The 14,588-nt window shown below is 58.1% G+C and overlaps 3 protein-coding genes across 3 annotated transcripts; 1 reads left to right on the top strand and 2 right to left on the bottom strand.

Moving 5' to 3' along the window:
- Nucleotides 1-117: 117 nt before the first annotated feature.
- On the bottom strand, nt 118-2,726 carry INS49_010431 (uncharacterized protein; the record flags this gene model as incomplete). Its single annotated transcript, XM_043171156.1, has 4 exons — nt 118-1,022; nt 1,432-2,328; nt 2,499-2,509; nt 2,623-2,726. The coding sequence occupies 4 exons, from the start codon at nt 2,724-2,726 to the stop codon at nt 118-120; spliced, it is 1,917 nt and encodes a 638-aa protein (XP_043025721.1).
- Nucleotides 2,727-9,516: 6,790 nt separating this feature from the next.
- INS49_010430 (uncharacterized protein) lies at nt 9,517-11,753 on the top strand (the record flags this gene model as incomplete). The annotated part of the gene is made up of 2 exons (XM_043171155.1): nt 9,517-10,624; nt 10,693-11,753. The coding sequence occupies 2 exons, from the start codon at nt 9,517-9,519 to the stop codon at nt 11,751-11,753; spliced, it is 2,169 nt and encodes a 722-aa protein (XP_043025720.1).
- Nucleotides 11,754-13,370: 1,617 nt separating this feature from the next.
- On the bottom strand, nt 13,371-14,574 carry INS49_010429 (uncharacterized protein; the record flags this gene model as incomplete). The annotated part of the gene is made up of 3 exons (XM_043171154.1): nt 13,371-14,188; nt 14,271-14,375; nt 14,511-14,574. 3 exons carry the CDS (start codon nt 14,572-14,574, stop codon nt 13,371-13,373), a joined length of 987 nt encoding a protein of 328 aa, XP_043025719.1.
- Nucleotides 14,575-14,588: the final 14 nt, after the last annotated feature.

Raw genomic sequence — 14,588 nt, 5'->3', positions numbered from 1 at the left:
TTGAACTCGTCAGGGCATTCATGCGGCATCAAGTCGTGAAAGAAAGAGGGATGGATGGATGTATCTGCCTGCAGTCATAAAACAAAAGCGTCTAATTGTGCGTCCTTTCTCCTCCCCTTAGGTGCTAGTATCGTGGTCGCCGTCGTCCCTCCAAATTCTAATGATCTGAAGCTTCTCCCACCCGGCCTGCTTGCCGCTGTCCCCAACGGTCAACACCCGCCACGCTGGCCCAAACCCTCGGATCCTCGCCTTTACCTCGTCGGGCTTGTTGCCCGCGCAGAGCAGCAGGTACGCGCAGCCCCTCGCGCTCAGCGCCCCCGGCAGCGCCTCGATCAGCCGGTCCGTGATCTCCATGCCGTCCCTGCCGCCGGCATACGACAGCGACAGCAGGTACGAGTCGCGGTCGAACCTGGCGCTCGCGCTCATCGTGCTCCCCTCCCCGTCCCCGGCAGCAGCCAGCCGCGCGTCGTCCTGCGCCGGCAGCTCGTCCGTCGGCACGTACGGCGGGTTGAAGATTAGAACGTCGACGCTCCCCGCCCGCAGAGGCGCCAGCAGGTCGCCCCGCACGGCGCCGAGGAACGTGCCGTGCGTGGCCGGGTTGTCGGCGGCGGCTCGGGCGGCGGTTGCCGCCGTCGCGCCGCACGCGAAGGCGTTGACGTCCACGCCCACCGTGAGCACGCCGCGGGTGCCGAAGATGGGCTGCGCGTGCGCGTGGACGAAGCCCAGCACCACGCCCGAGCCGGTGCCGACCTCGACGACTAGCGGCGGTGGGGGCGGCCGTCCGTGGTCGTTGTCGCCGCCACGGCTGGGCGGACCGAAGCGCTGTTGGAGGAAGGCGGTTTCTGAGGGCGAGGAGAGCGTGTCTAGGAGGAGAAACGAGTCCTCGGCCGGCTCGTAGACTCTTGAGTAGGACACATGTGAGGTGTCTGGCGTGGGGAGCATGGCTGGCTGGTCCACGCCGGTGTTTCGTGGTGTGGTGGTGAAGGTTGAGACGTGGTTGTCCAGGTTCAGATGCGATCCCACTGCCGCCGCCGCCGGAACCGACACAAGAAAAAATTGCTGGGCACGTGATGCGTTAGAGAATGGCCTAGAGTCTCGGCCAGTCTGGGCTCGGGAATTGCAACCATCCCAGCCCCCAATTCAGGTATGTTCCAAGGAGTGCATGGTGGTTGTCAACTTTATGCAGACATTTTAGCGGCTGAACATGATCTTATCTTCATTCTTAGTTCTCTACCTTACCATCAATCTGGAGAACGGATATTCGCACCCGCAAAAACGGAGGGTACACCCGTACGTCGATAGGACTAAACCAACACCAATGCCTTATCTAGAGCAGCTATGAACGCTTTCACCTCATCAACTGCATCATCATCTAGTCAGCTCCGCGCGGCATGACGAGGAACATGAGCATAAATGTAAGGGATAACTTACCAGTATTATAATGCACCATGCTCACCCTCACAACCCCATCCTTCCCAAGCCCCAGGGTCTCATTCACCAGCCTGTTAGAGTAGAAAGCACCCCACCTGAACCCAAACCTCGTCTCCTTCTCCACCGTCTCGACCAGCTCCCTCGAGTCCCACCCCTTCACCGTGAAACTCACCGTCGGCACCCTGACAGCCCCGTCAGCGCTCGTCTCGCCACGCACGGTGACGTCGTCCCTCCCGTTGAGGTACCCCAGCAGCGTGCCCTGCAGCTCCGCCTCCTGCGCGAGTATCGCATCCCAGCCCACGGTGCCGACGTACGCCGTCACGGCACCGATGGCCCCGACGAGCTCGTAGCTGGCGCCCGCCAGCCCGAGCTTGTTCTCGAGCGTGGCGTGCGGGTTGAAGAAGTGGCCGAGACTGCGCATCTGGGTCTGGGCAGACCCGGCGGCCGCGTACAGCGTCGCGATGTGCGGGCCGTACACCTTGTACCAGCTGAAGGCGTAGACGTCGACGCCGAGGGCGCGGACGTCGACCTTGCGGTGCGGCGCATACGCCACCGCGTCGACGCACACGAGCGCCGACGGGCTGGCGGCGTGGGCGGCGGCGCTGATGGCCTTGATGTCGTGGATTGTGCCGAGGATGTTGCTCGCGTGCGTGCAGGTCACGAGCCGCGTGCGCGACGAGAGCAGGTGCGCCAGGTCCGAGGCGAGGAGCTTGAGAGAGGTCGCGGGGTCGGCGGGCCTCCACCACTTTAGGACCAGGTCCTGGTGCTTCGCGAGGTCGACCCACGGAGCAATGTTAGCCTCGTGGTCGATGGCCGAGACAACGATCTCATCCCCGGCCTGGAAGGTCAGCGTGGAGGCGAAGTTGCGGAAGAGCTGGGTCGTTGAGGCGCCCAGGACTGCGTGGTCAGCTATGTCAGCAATGGCGGCGTCTCATCCGGTCGATGGGGTGGTGGCGGTGGTGGTGAGATAAGACGTGCCTATCTCTTCGCGAGAGGCGTTGATGTACTTCGCCGCTGCCTGGTAGCCTTCTTCGTATCTCAAAGTGGCCTTCTTGCCAACATCGTACGTGGCGCCGAGCTGCACGTTGGAGTTGATCAGGTAGCCTCGTATGCTAGGTTATAGACATGTTGTCAGTCGGGCGCCTGTACAAAGGCCGACACCGTGGCGTGCACAAGTGGATGGCACCTTACGAATCAACGACGGATCCAAGGACCTGGCTGCCCCCGGCATTGTCAAAGAAGACCTGGTCCTGGCCCAGCGCCGGGAAGTTGGCTCGAACCTTTTGCACGTCCATGGCTGATGTGAAGATGTGCGTGTTGTGCACGGTCGAATCACGTTCGAGCAAAGATAGATAGGAAGAGGGTAAAGCCAGTCGATGTCAACAATCAGATTGTTGGCAGCAGGAACAAAAGCACGCTAAATCCGCAGCACACGGCATCGTGACGGGCACGACTCCGCGGTCGCGGGGGCAAGAGACCTTCCTCTTCGGGAAATGGCTCGGAGGGGGTCCACCGATCACGGCGGCCGGCCTTCGGCTCTGTCCGGCGCCGTCAACGGACGTTCCCCTCTGGGACAGCCGGGACAACGTCCTCTCACGCACCGAGGTTTTTAGGGCACCCAGGGGTTGCTGGGCCGGTCTCGTGGAAATCCTAGAGGAGCCGAGAGCTCCCAGGACCAATTCCTACACCGCCTGCTTCTTGCTTCAAGCTTCAAGCTGACGAGTTCCTGGTCTTGCCGGCGGTGTCTCAAGACACACTCGGTCAGTGTTCTTCCACGTCTCAGGCGCCACGAAATGACTTAAGCCTGGCCGGGCCAGGATGTGCTGCGGTGCGATGAGATGCGGTGCGCAGCGTATGCTAGGTCTGCTATTTGTGCAGCCACAATTACACTGTCACCGAGAGAATGAAACCCCTGGAGGCTGTGCGCAGGTCTCGAATTTCGGAGACTCGAGCTACCAATCGTAACCGTCTCTTGGAGGTGGCCTAGTCCGCAGCGTGCGATATTGCTGGCAAGGGGTCGTCAACTCAGCACGCCGCACGGTAAAACCGCAGTCAAGCCCCGCAGCGTCGGAGCACGATGCCATACGAGCTCGATTCCACCGCAAATTGGCCTGGTGACTCCAGGTGACTGTTGATGGCAGCCGTGGCATGGCTGGGCCGGCTGGGCCGGCTTCAGAGCACTATCTACTTGAATGAAAACGGCAACCGTGCTTGCAGTCTTAGACGGCCTTGCCACATCAACCTGCTGCTGCTGGCTGACTGTCCTTTATGTGGATATTCCTTCAGTCGCTGATCCCTCATAGATCGACCGATGAAGCAAGGTTTGACTTGTGAAACCAGCGATTCAGCGGTCTACTGCCTGACATCTGCCCTGGTTGGAGGTGCAGAGGTCCGTGAGTGATCAAGGACCAAGCAGGCTCCACTCCGCGCTATAGTCCACCGAGCACAGCGAGTGATTTGGACAACGGCAGGCGCAGATCTGGCCAGCCAAGAAGAGAGATGGCGCCGATGGTGCGGTCCATAGAGACGACGTCAAAGCTTGAAGGCGATAATTCACCGCAGCTGTGGCTTCATGGTCAGCCCGGCCTCGTTGCTGGTCTCGGCCGGATTCAGCTAGAGCTGTAGTGGGTGCAGTGGCACGACGCTTTCGCCTACAAAGGCATCCAGTCTGCCCAACGCCGTCCGGAGGTCATGTATCCTGCAAGCATCCATTATTGAGTACAAAAGAAGCGTGCTATCGCCACCGAGACATAATAACTCAGACCAAGAGTAGCCGGGGCAGCGTCGCACCCCCGAGCCGCCGGACGGAGCGAGCCAGGGATTTCCTGCGGGTGCAGGCAGGCTCCAAGCAAAAGCCCTACTTACCTGACCTACCGTAGCAATCAATCTTCTCGGATGGCCTTGGGCCTCCCTTTCCACCTAGAGTCAAACAATGGGTTGAGTTGCAGGGTCCACGGCCGCCGGCTCACACCGGCAGAGCTCTGTTTGCGGCATCGCAACGGCAGATGAGATTGGTAGCAAATAACGTGGTCGGCGCCATGCTCTCTTACTAGTGATAGTGACATATGGCGTGCATGAGCGCATCTTGTCCGAGCACCGGCTCTCAGCACCGTCGTGGGGGAGGTCTCAAGTCCCGAGCGGATGCGGTCGCGCAGGGTGGAGGGGGCAAGCGCTTCGAAAGCCTTGAGACGCAAAGTGTCCCCACAGGCATGACCAGGCGGGAGCTTGGGGCGGCACTCGTCAGGTGAGGACTGGTGGAGGACTTGTGCAGACGGACAAATGTGGCCGGCGTGGCGTTGGGCTGCCTGAGTGGTCATGCTGTCATGTTGCCATGCTGCTGTGTCGGGGTTTCTTGGGGTCGGATCTACCATCGGCCGGATTCTGCGAGGGAAGAAGATGGGACAGAATAGAACCCTGCCGAGCTGAAGGATAGACGGTCAGATTTGCCATGCTCGAACTATATGCCATGTGTTGGAGAATGAGACGACGGAGTATCCGCACTCTTTTTGACGCAGCCTGCACTGGTCTGCCAAGGCGAATACGACCTCGCAAATAAATAAAAAATCAGCAGGCAGGCTGGGGCGAGGTTGCCTGCCTGCCTGACCGCCTGCCTGCCTGCCAGCCTGCCTGTAAATGACCGCGGGAGCGTCATGAGTGGGCTGGGCTGAGTATCGGTCTGTCGGTCCATGGGTGCAAACTTTCCTTCTTGATTCCACGTTTTTCTTCTTCCTTCCCTTTTCCGACACGGCTGCAGTTATGCGGTGTCTCTGACACAGAAATCTTCCGATGTGTCTCTATGTGTCTCTGGTCGGGAGGGACCAGCTCGCGAAGGGGTATGCCTGGGCCTGGCTGGATACATATTGGTCCACAGGACCAAGCGTCGGCCAGCGACAAAGAGTCAGAAAGAGTCAGAGTAAGCCTGTTTGCGGAAGGACAGGATGCTGGACCGAGCCCAGCCAACCACTGGCGGGATCTGGGCGCCGTGTCCGCGTGTTTGAGCTGGCTGGCAAGTGGCTCGCGGTTAAGGTAGGTAGGTCAGAACGAGCAAGGGAGTGGAAGAGGGTTCTTCGCGGGTTGAGACTCGACTGGGACGCACAGGACCGGCCAGAACGTCGCAGTGGCGGGTCCGCCTGACTTCTTATACCACTATCAACCCGCATGTCGCCAAGTACGTATTGTACGTACGTTCTATGCATGCAGCCAGCCTCGTCGAGCACCATACCTCGTGATGTATCACCGCTGTCTCTGCCTGTGGTGCGCCTGTGGTCTGCCTGCGGAAGCGCTCAATTGCCTCTGTGTGTGTCTCTCTCTGGCTGTCCGACAAGAGCGGCCCTGGCATGGGTCTGGTGCAATACATGCTGGGTCTGCAGAGAGGAAAACTCGCGCCTACAGTAGCAAGCGGTCTCGGAGTGGTTGTCCCCTCTTGGCCTCGTCCTGTTCTCCGGCTGCATCACGAGTCAAGCCTCAGAAGCCAGTCTCGAGATTTCCTCTGCTTCTTACATCATTGCCCGCGTGTCCTGGATCGAGGTAGTCTACATTTTGTACTGCATGGCATGTAGGGTGAGCTGGCTGGCATCTACCCGGCAGCCTGGGCGGTATATTCTCCACAGCGCTGGGCTGGCAGGCTGGTACACTTGCGTACTATTGTTTGCTGGCGTCGATCTGTTGTTGACCCCGCAGAAGCTGTGCGCTGTGTAGGCGGGCCGACATGGCAGTCACGCAAAGGGTGAGATGGCGGCCGGGAAAGGAGCCAGAGGAGCCAGAGGGACCCGGTGTTCAAATTCGGCGGTTGCCCTTGCTTATAGTTCTAGGTCCTTGTACACAGGTCCTTGCCTCCCTGGCGCTGGCTGACTGCGTGGGATGCATCCATATGTCCACGCATTTGTCGTGACTTGCCTCTTACCCCAAATGCTTGGGCCGCTGGGATCTTGACGGAATGAGTCGGGCCCCGAGCGGGAGTTGTCATCGTTTGAGTCGGCTGGAGGCTGACGGCATCTGGTTCCTCTGCTCGTGCCCTGCAGGGTAGCTGCGCTCACATCGTGAAGCCGTGCTGCGCTGTGCTGAATTGCAGCTGACGGGAGGGGCCATGATGCGCTGGATGTTGTGTGTGTGTGTGTTGTAATGTGCCGGGTTAAACTGACTGGGTTGTGTTGTGTTGTGCTGTGCTGTGCTGTGCTGTGCTGTGCTGTGCTGTGCTGTGCTGTGCTGTGATGTGTGTGATGTGTTGTGATGTTTGTATGTGTTGTGCCATGCCGTGTGGGCACTTGCCCAAAGGCACGGAGCATGGTGACAGCAGGAACGGTACATGCGTGTACATAGGGACAAGAGCTCCGTTCCGTCTGATGTCGTTCTCAGCACCCTTGTCGATGATCCCTTCGCTCCTGCAGCTTGGGCCAATAGATAAGAACAGATTAGCCTTGATGGGGGAGGTGGGGTCTAACTGACAGGGGATTTAATTGATTCGTCTGTGCCCCTTGGGCCGGGGACTTCCCTTCCTTCCTCCTTGATGCTGATTGACTGACTGGCCATGCATGTCTGCGATTATTGGCAATTGACTGAGGTTGTTCGATATATGGACTGTCTTGTACGCAGCACACATCAATCAATTCCTGTGTGCCATCAAGGGACTCGACCCGACTCAGCGTGACCCGCCAACCGCCTAACCTCTGGGGTCAAGCGAAGGGGGCTCCCGGGTCTTGGGTCTGGGACCCAGGGCCAGGTCGCAGGCGCAGCGCTCGGTGAGGGTCTGAGTGCATCCGGATGCAAAAACGAAAGCTGATATTCCGACTGTGTCAAAGTTCCGAAACCTGGAAGTGAACCTTGCCGAAGCTCGCAACACTCGGCTGACTTTTCCCGTCACCAAATCTGCTCTGACTCGGCAGCGACCAGACGGTCCTTTTTCCCATTAACTCATGGTCCACGGCGATCAGCACGGCTTATTACCGCGACCAAGGCAGGCAGATGGTTCGGCATTTTGCCCATCTCCAATCCATCTTCTCTCTCTTGCAGCGTCGTCTTTGTTGGCGCACCCACCATTTGGCGCCGTCCGTTCTGACCTGCAGCAGCTGCTGCTAATTATTACCTCGGCTCCCCAAGATTCTACCCACTCACTTATTGATCAAGTGGTCAAACATTCAGTCAGTCCAATCCATCAGTCAAGCAGCCAACGCAAGCTAGCTCTTTGCGCTGTGCCATGGCAGCCATGCCGTTTCCTCCACGAATCATCGGCTCCTCGCTCTCTCGCTGCGTATCTGCTCCACGCCCCACGCAGTGAGACCCACGGAGATGATAAGACCAGACCAGACCAGACCAGACCAGACCAGGCTGGACTGACCAGCAGTAAGTTGGCCGACTGTCTTTGGTTTTGTCTTCTTGTTCATTTTCATTTGTCTCTTCCACCCACCGTGCTCCCAACTAGTGCAACAAGGGCAGGCTGGGGCAGAGCAGGGCAATGCAAGGCGGATGGGCAAGCAAGGGTGGTTCAACCACAGGCAACGCACTGCAGCAGCAGCAGCAGCAGCAGCAGCAGCAGCAGCAACGCAACGCAACACAAGACAAGCGGGCATCGCATTGCATCGCTTGGGGCCAACTTTGAGGTAGCAAATGTTTGGGCTACGGTTCAGTAGTGCCAGCTCTTGTCCGCCAGTCACCCTACTGACTGTCACTACCTGCCCGGGGCTAGGTGGCTACGGTTGTGTTGTATGGGTCCTTGTATGGGTCCTTGCCCTGTCTTATCCCACCCTGCCTGCCTGCCCGCCTCGCCCTTTCTGCCCTCTTGTGCTTATCCTCTGCTTTGCTAATAGCGCTCGTGAGCAGCCCCATCCCCATTCCGTTTCCATATCCATGTCCTAGCCCATGTCATGTACTGTCCAAGTCTCCGGTCGTGTCCATGTCCATGTCCATGTCCGACCATGTGTTCCGCCCCCCCCTCCCTTGTTCACATTGGCAACCTGGGTCCCGGTAGGGCGACTGTCCCAGTCACTCAAACCGGTCGGTTAGTAAACCAGTCAGTCAACCAAGTCACTCACTCGAGCACTCGAGCAATCACTCAGTATCCCTCGCTCCCTCGCTAAGCACAGCCAGTCAGTCTGTTGGCCGGTTGTCCAGTCACCCAGTCAGCTCGTCAGGTCCGTAGTTCTGTTGGTTGGGCCTCTGCCTAGGCAAATTTCATTTACTCACCTGTCCCGTCAATCCTGGCCCTTGTCTGCGCCGACTTGTTATTACTGCGTCAAGTAACAGCCCGCGCTCCACCTCTTTACATCCCTGTGCGCCTGATCTCCTCCCACCGTCACCCCTCCTCCCTCGTCCCTCGTCTCCCATCTTATCCGCCGTGCCGGGGCTGGGCTGCGCTGGGTTGGAGTGGTGCTGGTCTGGAGTGGTGCTGGTCTGGAGTGGTCTGAACTGAGCCAGAGCCAGAGCCATGGCCATGGCCAGAAACTGAAGTGAACTTGAACCGAGCCGACCTGAGCTTCACTGCGCTGCACTGCACTGCGACACATGGACCCCTCCTCCTCTCCACACATGACTGACGGACTGACTGCATTGCATCTGAGACTCTGACGCCCCGTCTCTCCCGCCTCCTGCCCTTTCTCCTTCTTCCTTCTCACCTGGTTTTCTTCCTCGACCCTTCCCTCGGTTGCTGGCCTCACTCGACTTTCACAATCCTGAGGGCATCACTGAGCAGCAGGTCACACGCCAAACAAAGCCCAACGAGCCACAGCCCAGTAGTCTTAACCCCGCCCACAACAACCCGTCAGTGCCTCTGCACTCTGCCTGCACTCCCCCTGGCTCCCATAGTGTCTAGACCGCATCCGGCAGCAGGTCCACCTTGCCTCGACGACGACAACCACCGCCCTCACCACTACTGCTACTACTACTACTAATCCTGTCTGGCCTGACCGTCCTCGTGAAGATCGCGTGCTCCGTTTCCAGTCGATTTTGTGCCCATAATCTCTCACAACCACCGTCTCTGTGTCTGTCCCAAGTGGCTCTCCTCCACCTGCAACCCTCGAGCTCTGGTCGTCGAGGTCTATACCGACTGACCGTCTACCGGCTGTCGTCTCTCAACATACGGAAAGCAATAGCATGGATGAGGATGCCATGGACTATGAAATGCAACGCCACGATCCTCACGCACATGTTGGACCACGGGTAGGAGGAGGTTGCCCGGCATTGGCTGGCTGGCGTGGAGAACAGCATCGAAACTTGTGGCAGGAGCACCGGGGCTGGAGCCAGCAGTACTTCCCACCGATCTCATCAGATGCCTTCATCTATCCTCACCACCACCCTCAACCGCCCTCGTTCTTGCAGCACTGGCCCCACGGCGCCGGCAACACCACCACCAGCAGCAACACCAGCAACACCACACCACACCTTGGCCTGCCAGCCTCGCGACCAGCAGATTCAAATTACGAGGGTTCCTTCAACCACCAGATCCCAGAGTTCAGCCCGCTACCTCCAATCTCGGCTCACCAGCCCTACTCTCCAGTCACATTCGTCCCACCGGCACCACGTCCCCTGCAGCGGAATCAGCAAATACCCCAAGGCCCAGGGGACTTCCAACATATCTTGCACTCTAACCAGACCAGCCCCAACCCTGCCACAGAACCCGTCGAGGGCGAGGCACAGCGCTCCGAATCTCAGCCCGCGTCCAGAGCACCCCACCACCTTGGGTCTACTTCTCCTTCTGAGCCTAGCAACGCCGGCTCCGGGCACGACACGGACGTGAGCAGGCCCTCTCACCCGTCCCACAACCCTCAGTTGCGCTCGAATGGCCACGGCTTCCCGCCCAGTCACCCGGATGTGAACATGCAGCCACATGCCAGGCTTCCCCCGCCGGCCCCAAATCAAAGGGTGCTGCCTCAGGATTCTGCCTCGAGGAGAGCCTCGGTTGCAGCGTACAGCTCGCGTGAGGGATTCACGTCTCCGTCTTCTGCTTTCGCTGGGCTGAGATCTAGGCCAGGTGTGGTATCGAACGAGGGAAACAGTGACACTCCGGTATCTCCGGGGTCCAGCTTGGACGACGACAGTGATCCGGACGAGAGCGGCCCACGCTTTCCTTACGCCGGCCTCCGCAGTGTCCGACAAGCCCAGCTCCTCCGTGGCCAGATGTCCAACAAGCGGGTCGCTTCTCAGAAGGCTATCAAGGCATTGCAGAACGTGGAGATCCAGAGTCTGCCCGAGAACGAGAGAAGTGAGAGAATAATTTACCTCTTTCTTTCCGTTTTGTCGTGTTTTGTGTGGAAAGCTGACCTTTCAAAGCCTGCGTAATTTGCTACAATGACTTTGGCGTCGCCAGCCCGGAAGGCATAAACGAGCATCCACTGCGCTTGCCAAAGTGCAAGCATGTATTCGGCAACCACTGCATCCTCAAGTGGTTTGAAGACGCCGATAGTTGCCCGTACTGCCGGGATAAGCTGCACTCGGAGCCCGCACCGCCGAGTAGGGATATGTTGCGTAGGACATACCAAGTCGCCAGGGTCGACGCGGAGGTGGGCGTGCCTGCATACCGTAGGGCGATACAAGCTCTGAGGAGGGACTCGTCTGGCGTAGACATGTACCATCAGTATACCATACATCCACGTGGTGCTCAGCCTCACCCCGAAGGCTCTCACCGCGATGCTTCAGCTGCTGGCGAGCGGCGGGCACCACCGGAGGATCCGAGCGACACTCAGCGGAGACAGCGCCCACGGCACGACGCTTCAAGGACATACGATCAGCGGCATGGAAGCCTGCTGCTCCATGGCGCCATCAGTGAACAGAGATACGACCCTTCGCACACTGCCTCACAGCAGCACAGTCCGGTCCGTCTGCCTTTTCCCCCCTCCCAGTCGCATAACCCACCGCAGCCTGGTCACCTGCACGACGTGTGGCCTCGGAGAACGCAGAACATGCCTAACTTGCAGCAGTCAATCTTCCCACGCACATCCAACATCCCGCATCAGACGCAGGCTGCCAACCACCCTGCCACTCTCGCGCCTCTAGGACCGAACTCTTCGGGCTTCTCAGGCTACGTTCCTTCAAGTCCTCCGGCAAGCAGCTCAGTAGGCGCTTACCCTCCGCCATTGTCGCACATGGGAAACTATCAAAACTACTCGGGCCCTCTTAGTGGAGGCGGCCTGCAAGCCCCGACATCAGCGGAGCTTCCGCTCCCAACATCATTTCCAGGGCCACCACCTCCTCACGCAGCCTTTGCTCAACAACTTCCCCATCTGAGTCAGTTTCGAAACCCTGCCTACACACCATTTCATCTGGGTCTGGAGTATGGACGCGCGGATCAGAGTATAGCAATGGCGAATAGTGGATTCTATACTCCGAACTAATACTGGGGAACATGGAGACCGCAGGCTGCTGCAACTGCGGGGGGTTGTGTCTGAGTCGGCAATTCTTCCTACGCCGCAAGTCAACTGGACGCAGAAGATCACACGGAGATATTCCATTTCTGACAAGGCATCTCGAGCTGGGCCAAAATCAGCACTTGGGCATCCACGCAATCTACCAGATCCAGGGGAATACGTCCCCTGGCTAATAGCCTACCTCCAAACGAAGAACAGTGAGACGGCCAGTAAATCAGTCACTCAATGATGGCAAGCAAGGGAGGGACAGGAAGGGACGACCTTTTTGATTTGAGTGATGCATTGCTTTTTGGTAGGGAAGGGGGCATAGCACAACAACGGCGTCGTCGGCATTAGATCCAGCATTTCTTGTTCTCTTTTAACTTCAACCATCAAGTTCTCTGGCGGTGCGGGCTTCGAGCTTTCTCCTCCCGCTCGCCAGCCGACCCACACATCGCTGGTTCTACATAACACATTGGTTTTCTGTCTTCGAGCGGCATCGGCGTGGGCATAATCACGGCGGCGGCGGGGGTTTTATCCTTTATCCTTTTCTATCACACCCGGAGTTCCGGTTGCAAACAGAGACGGACTCGGCTGGTGGTTCTGTGCTTACAAATTTTGAGGGATCGGTAGCTTAGGTTGATTTCTATCAGAATGGAAGAAGCGATTCTCCTCTTGATACCGGCCGTGGATGCTCGGGATGGACGGCGCAAGGCCGAGTCGGGATTAACGCATCGTGCGTGTGTCAGCTTGTCTGATGTATTATTGTTGTTCAAGGGCGAGGTAGGCATTCGCTCACAGACACACCCGTGAATCGTTGTGGAGTAAACGACGGACGAAATCGAGTCTCGACGACTCTGATATTCAGAATGCCAGTACGCTTACTGTCATCCTCGGTGCAGCAGACCTTGACTTGTCGAGTCGGGCGCCGGGTTGCAGGAAGAGGAGCCAATGCGAGGGTGAGGAGCTACTACAGTAGTGGCTTACAACATGAAATACTGCCGGCCATGTTGGCGGACTCTACAGCTACTGTGAACATCAAATGTGGTCTTGTAGTCTAACGCAAGTCCTTCGAGGTGACCCGTACGTGGTCGGGGCGACACGAACAAGTTGGAGGGTGGAGGAGAGAAGAGCAGAAGAGAGTAACGCAGTATGCCCAATGGGTCACAAGGCACTCGTCTCTCGGCCAAGTCAGCCCGCTTGTCTGGACCTATTGCTGTGATCCTCGCCGGGAGCGTGGTGGACACTCTTTCGACCTTCAGCTGCCTCAGATACTCCCCACCCTATCTGGAACGGTTGGAGCTATAGCCGTAGACCAGGGCTTTGATAGCAAGACGCTTGCATGCATCCGTCTCTTACTATGCGATACGAAATAATGTAATACGAAAGTTCCCAAAGCGAAAAGTCTACAACGCCTAGCTACCATGCCACGTAACCCAACAAGCCAGGAAGATGTTCAGACAATAAGTGCTATGATGGCCCCCATTCCTTGCCTCGGCTTGCCTGTCATCCCATATACTGGAGCTGGCCATTCCCGGTGCACCCAGATCCATCCCAATCGTGCAAGCAATTCATGCAACGTCACCGAGTCTGAAGCCCACCCGGCTACCTGTCCATCTTCTCCATGTCCTTGGGAGAGGGGTCACCAATGCCGTCCTCTTGGATGGCAAACAGGCAGTCAGCCTCGGGAAGGCAGGGGCTGTCGTAGATCTTCGCAATACGGGTCTCGCCACGGCCCTTCTTCAGACTGAGTCGGGTTGTGGAAGCGTGAGCAATGATGTTGCCGCCGATCGGCTTCTTGGGGTCTGGGTTGAACATGGCAGAGGGACCACCGTCTACCTGGGCGACGACCTGGTTTGTGATGACAACAGCAATGCCGAATTCGTCTGCCAGCCGCTGCAGCGTGCGCATGAACTTGGCAAGATGTGTTTGCCGGCTGCTGAGCTCTCCTCGGCCCAGAAAATCGGTACGGTACAAGGACGTGGCTGAGTCGACAACCAGGAGGGAGAACCTGGTCTCGCACATCATGGCTGCAGCCTGGTTGAGGAGCTGCAGCTGGTGGTCGGAGTTGTAGGCTCGCGCATATGCAACGTTGTCAAGGACCTCCTCGCCGGACAGGCCATAGCGGTTTGCGACGGACAGCAGGCGCACGGGCCGGAATGTTCCTTCGGTGTCGATGTAGAGACACTTGCCCTCGCCACCGCCCATGTCAAAGGGCAGCTGGCAGGTGACGGCCAGGGTGTGACAGATTTGCGATTTGCCGGTACGAAACTCGCCAAAGATCTCGGTGACACTGCCGGTCTCGATACCACCAGCAAGGAGAGTGTCGAGGTTCTTGGAGCCGGTGGAGATGGAAATCAGCTCGCTGCGGCGTTGATGCATCTCCGTGGCCGTAGTGAAGCCCATGGGAACGAGCTTCGATGCTGTGCGACAAAGTTAGTGTTTGGGTAGAATGAGCGCATCATACGTGTTGAAGCATTATTATTTTAGGGCGTGGATGTGTACCTTCTTGGAGGATCTTGTTTGCCTTCTGCTCAGATATGCCTTTGATCTGCTCGAGGTTCCTTCGTGGCGTGTAAGCCACCGACTCGACAGTGTTGTAGCCGCCATCTACAATGAGCTGGATATCACGTTTGGTGAGACCGCCGAGACCCTGCACCGCGAGAATTTGTTAGAAAAAGGCTCGTGGAAATGTGCATCGGCCATGAAGACTCGCCTCGAGAGCTGCCAACGGCGTGGGCGCACCTGGGCCGGTCATGCTCTCATCGCCTGCCTGCGCCTCATCGTACTCCTCCTCTGTTTGGGTCATTTTTGCGATGTTGT

This window comes from Diaporthe citri (genome assembly GCF_014595645.1).
Source record: "Diaporthe citri strain NFHF-8-4 chromosome Unknown scaffold_4, whole genome shotgun sequence".
Lineage (NCBI taxonomy): Eukaryota > Fungi > Ascomycota > Sordariomycetes > Diaporthales > Diaporthaceae > Diaporthe > Diaporthe citri.
This window is presented reverse-complemented; position numbering and strand designations above follow the sequence as displayed.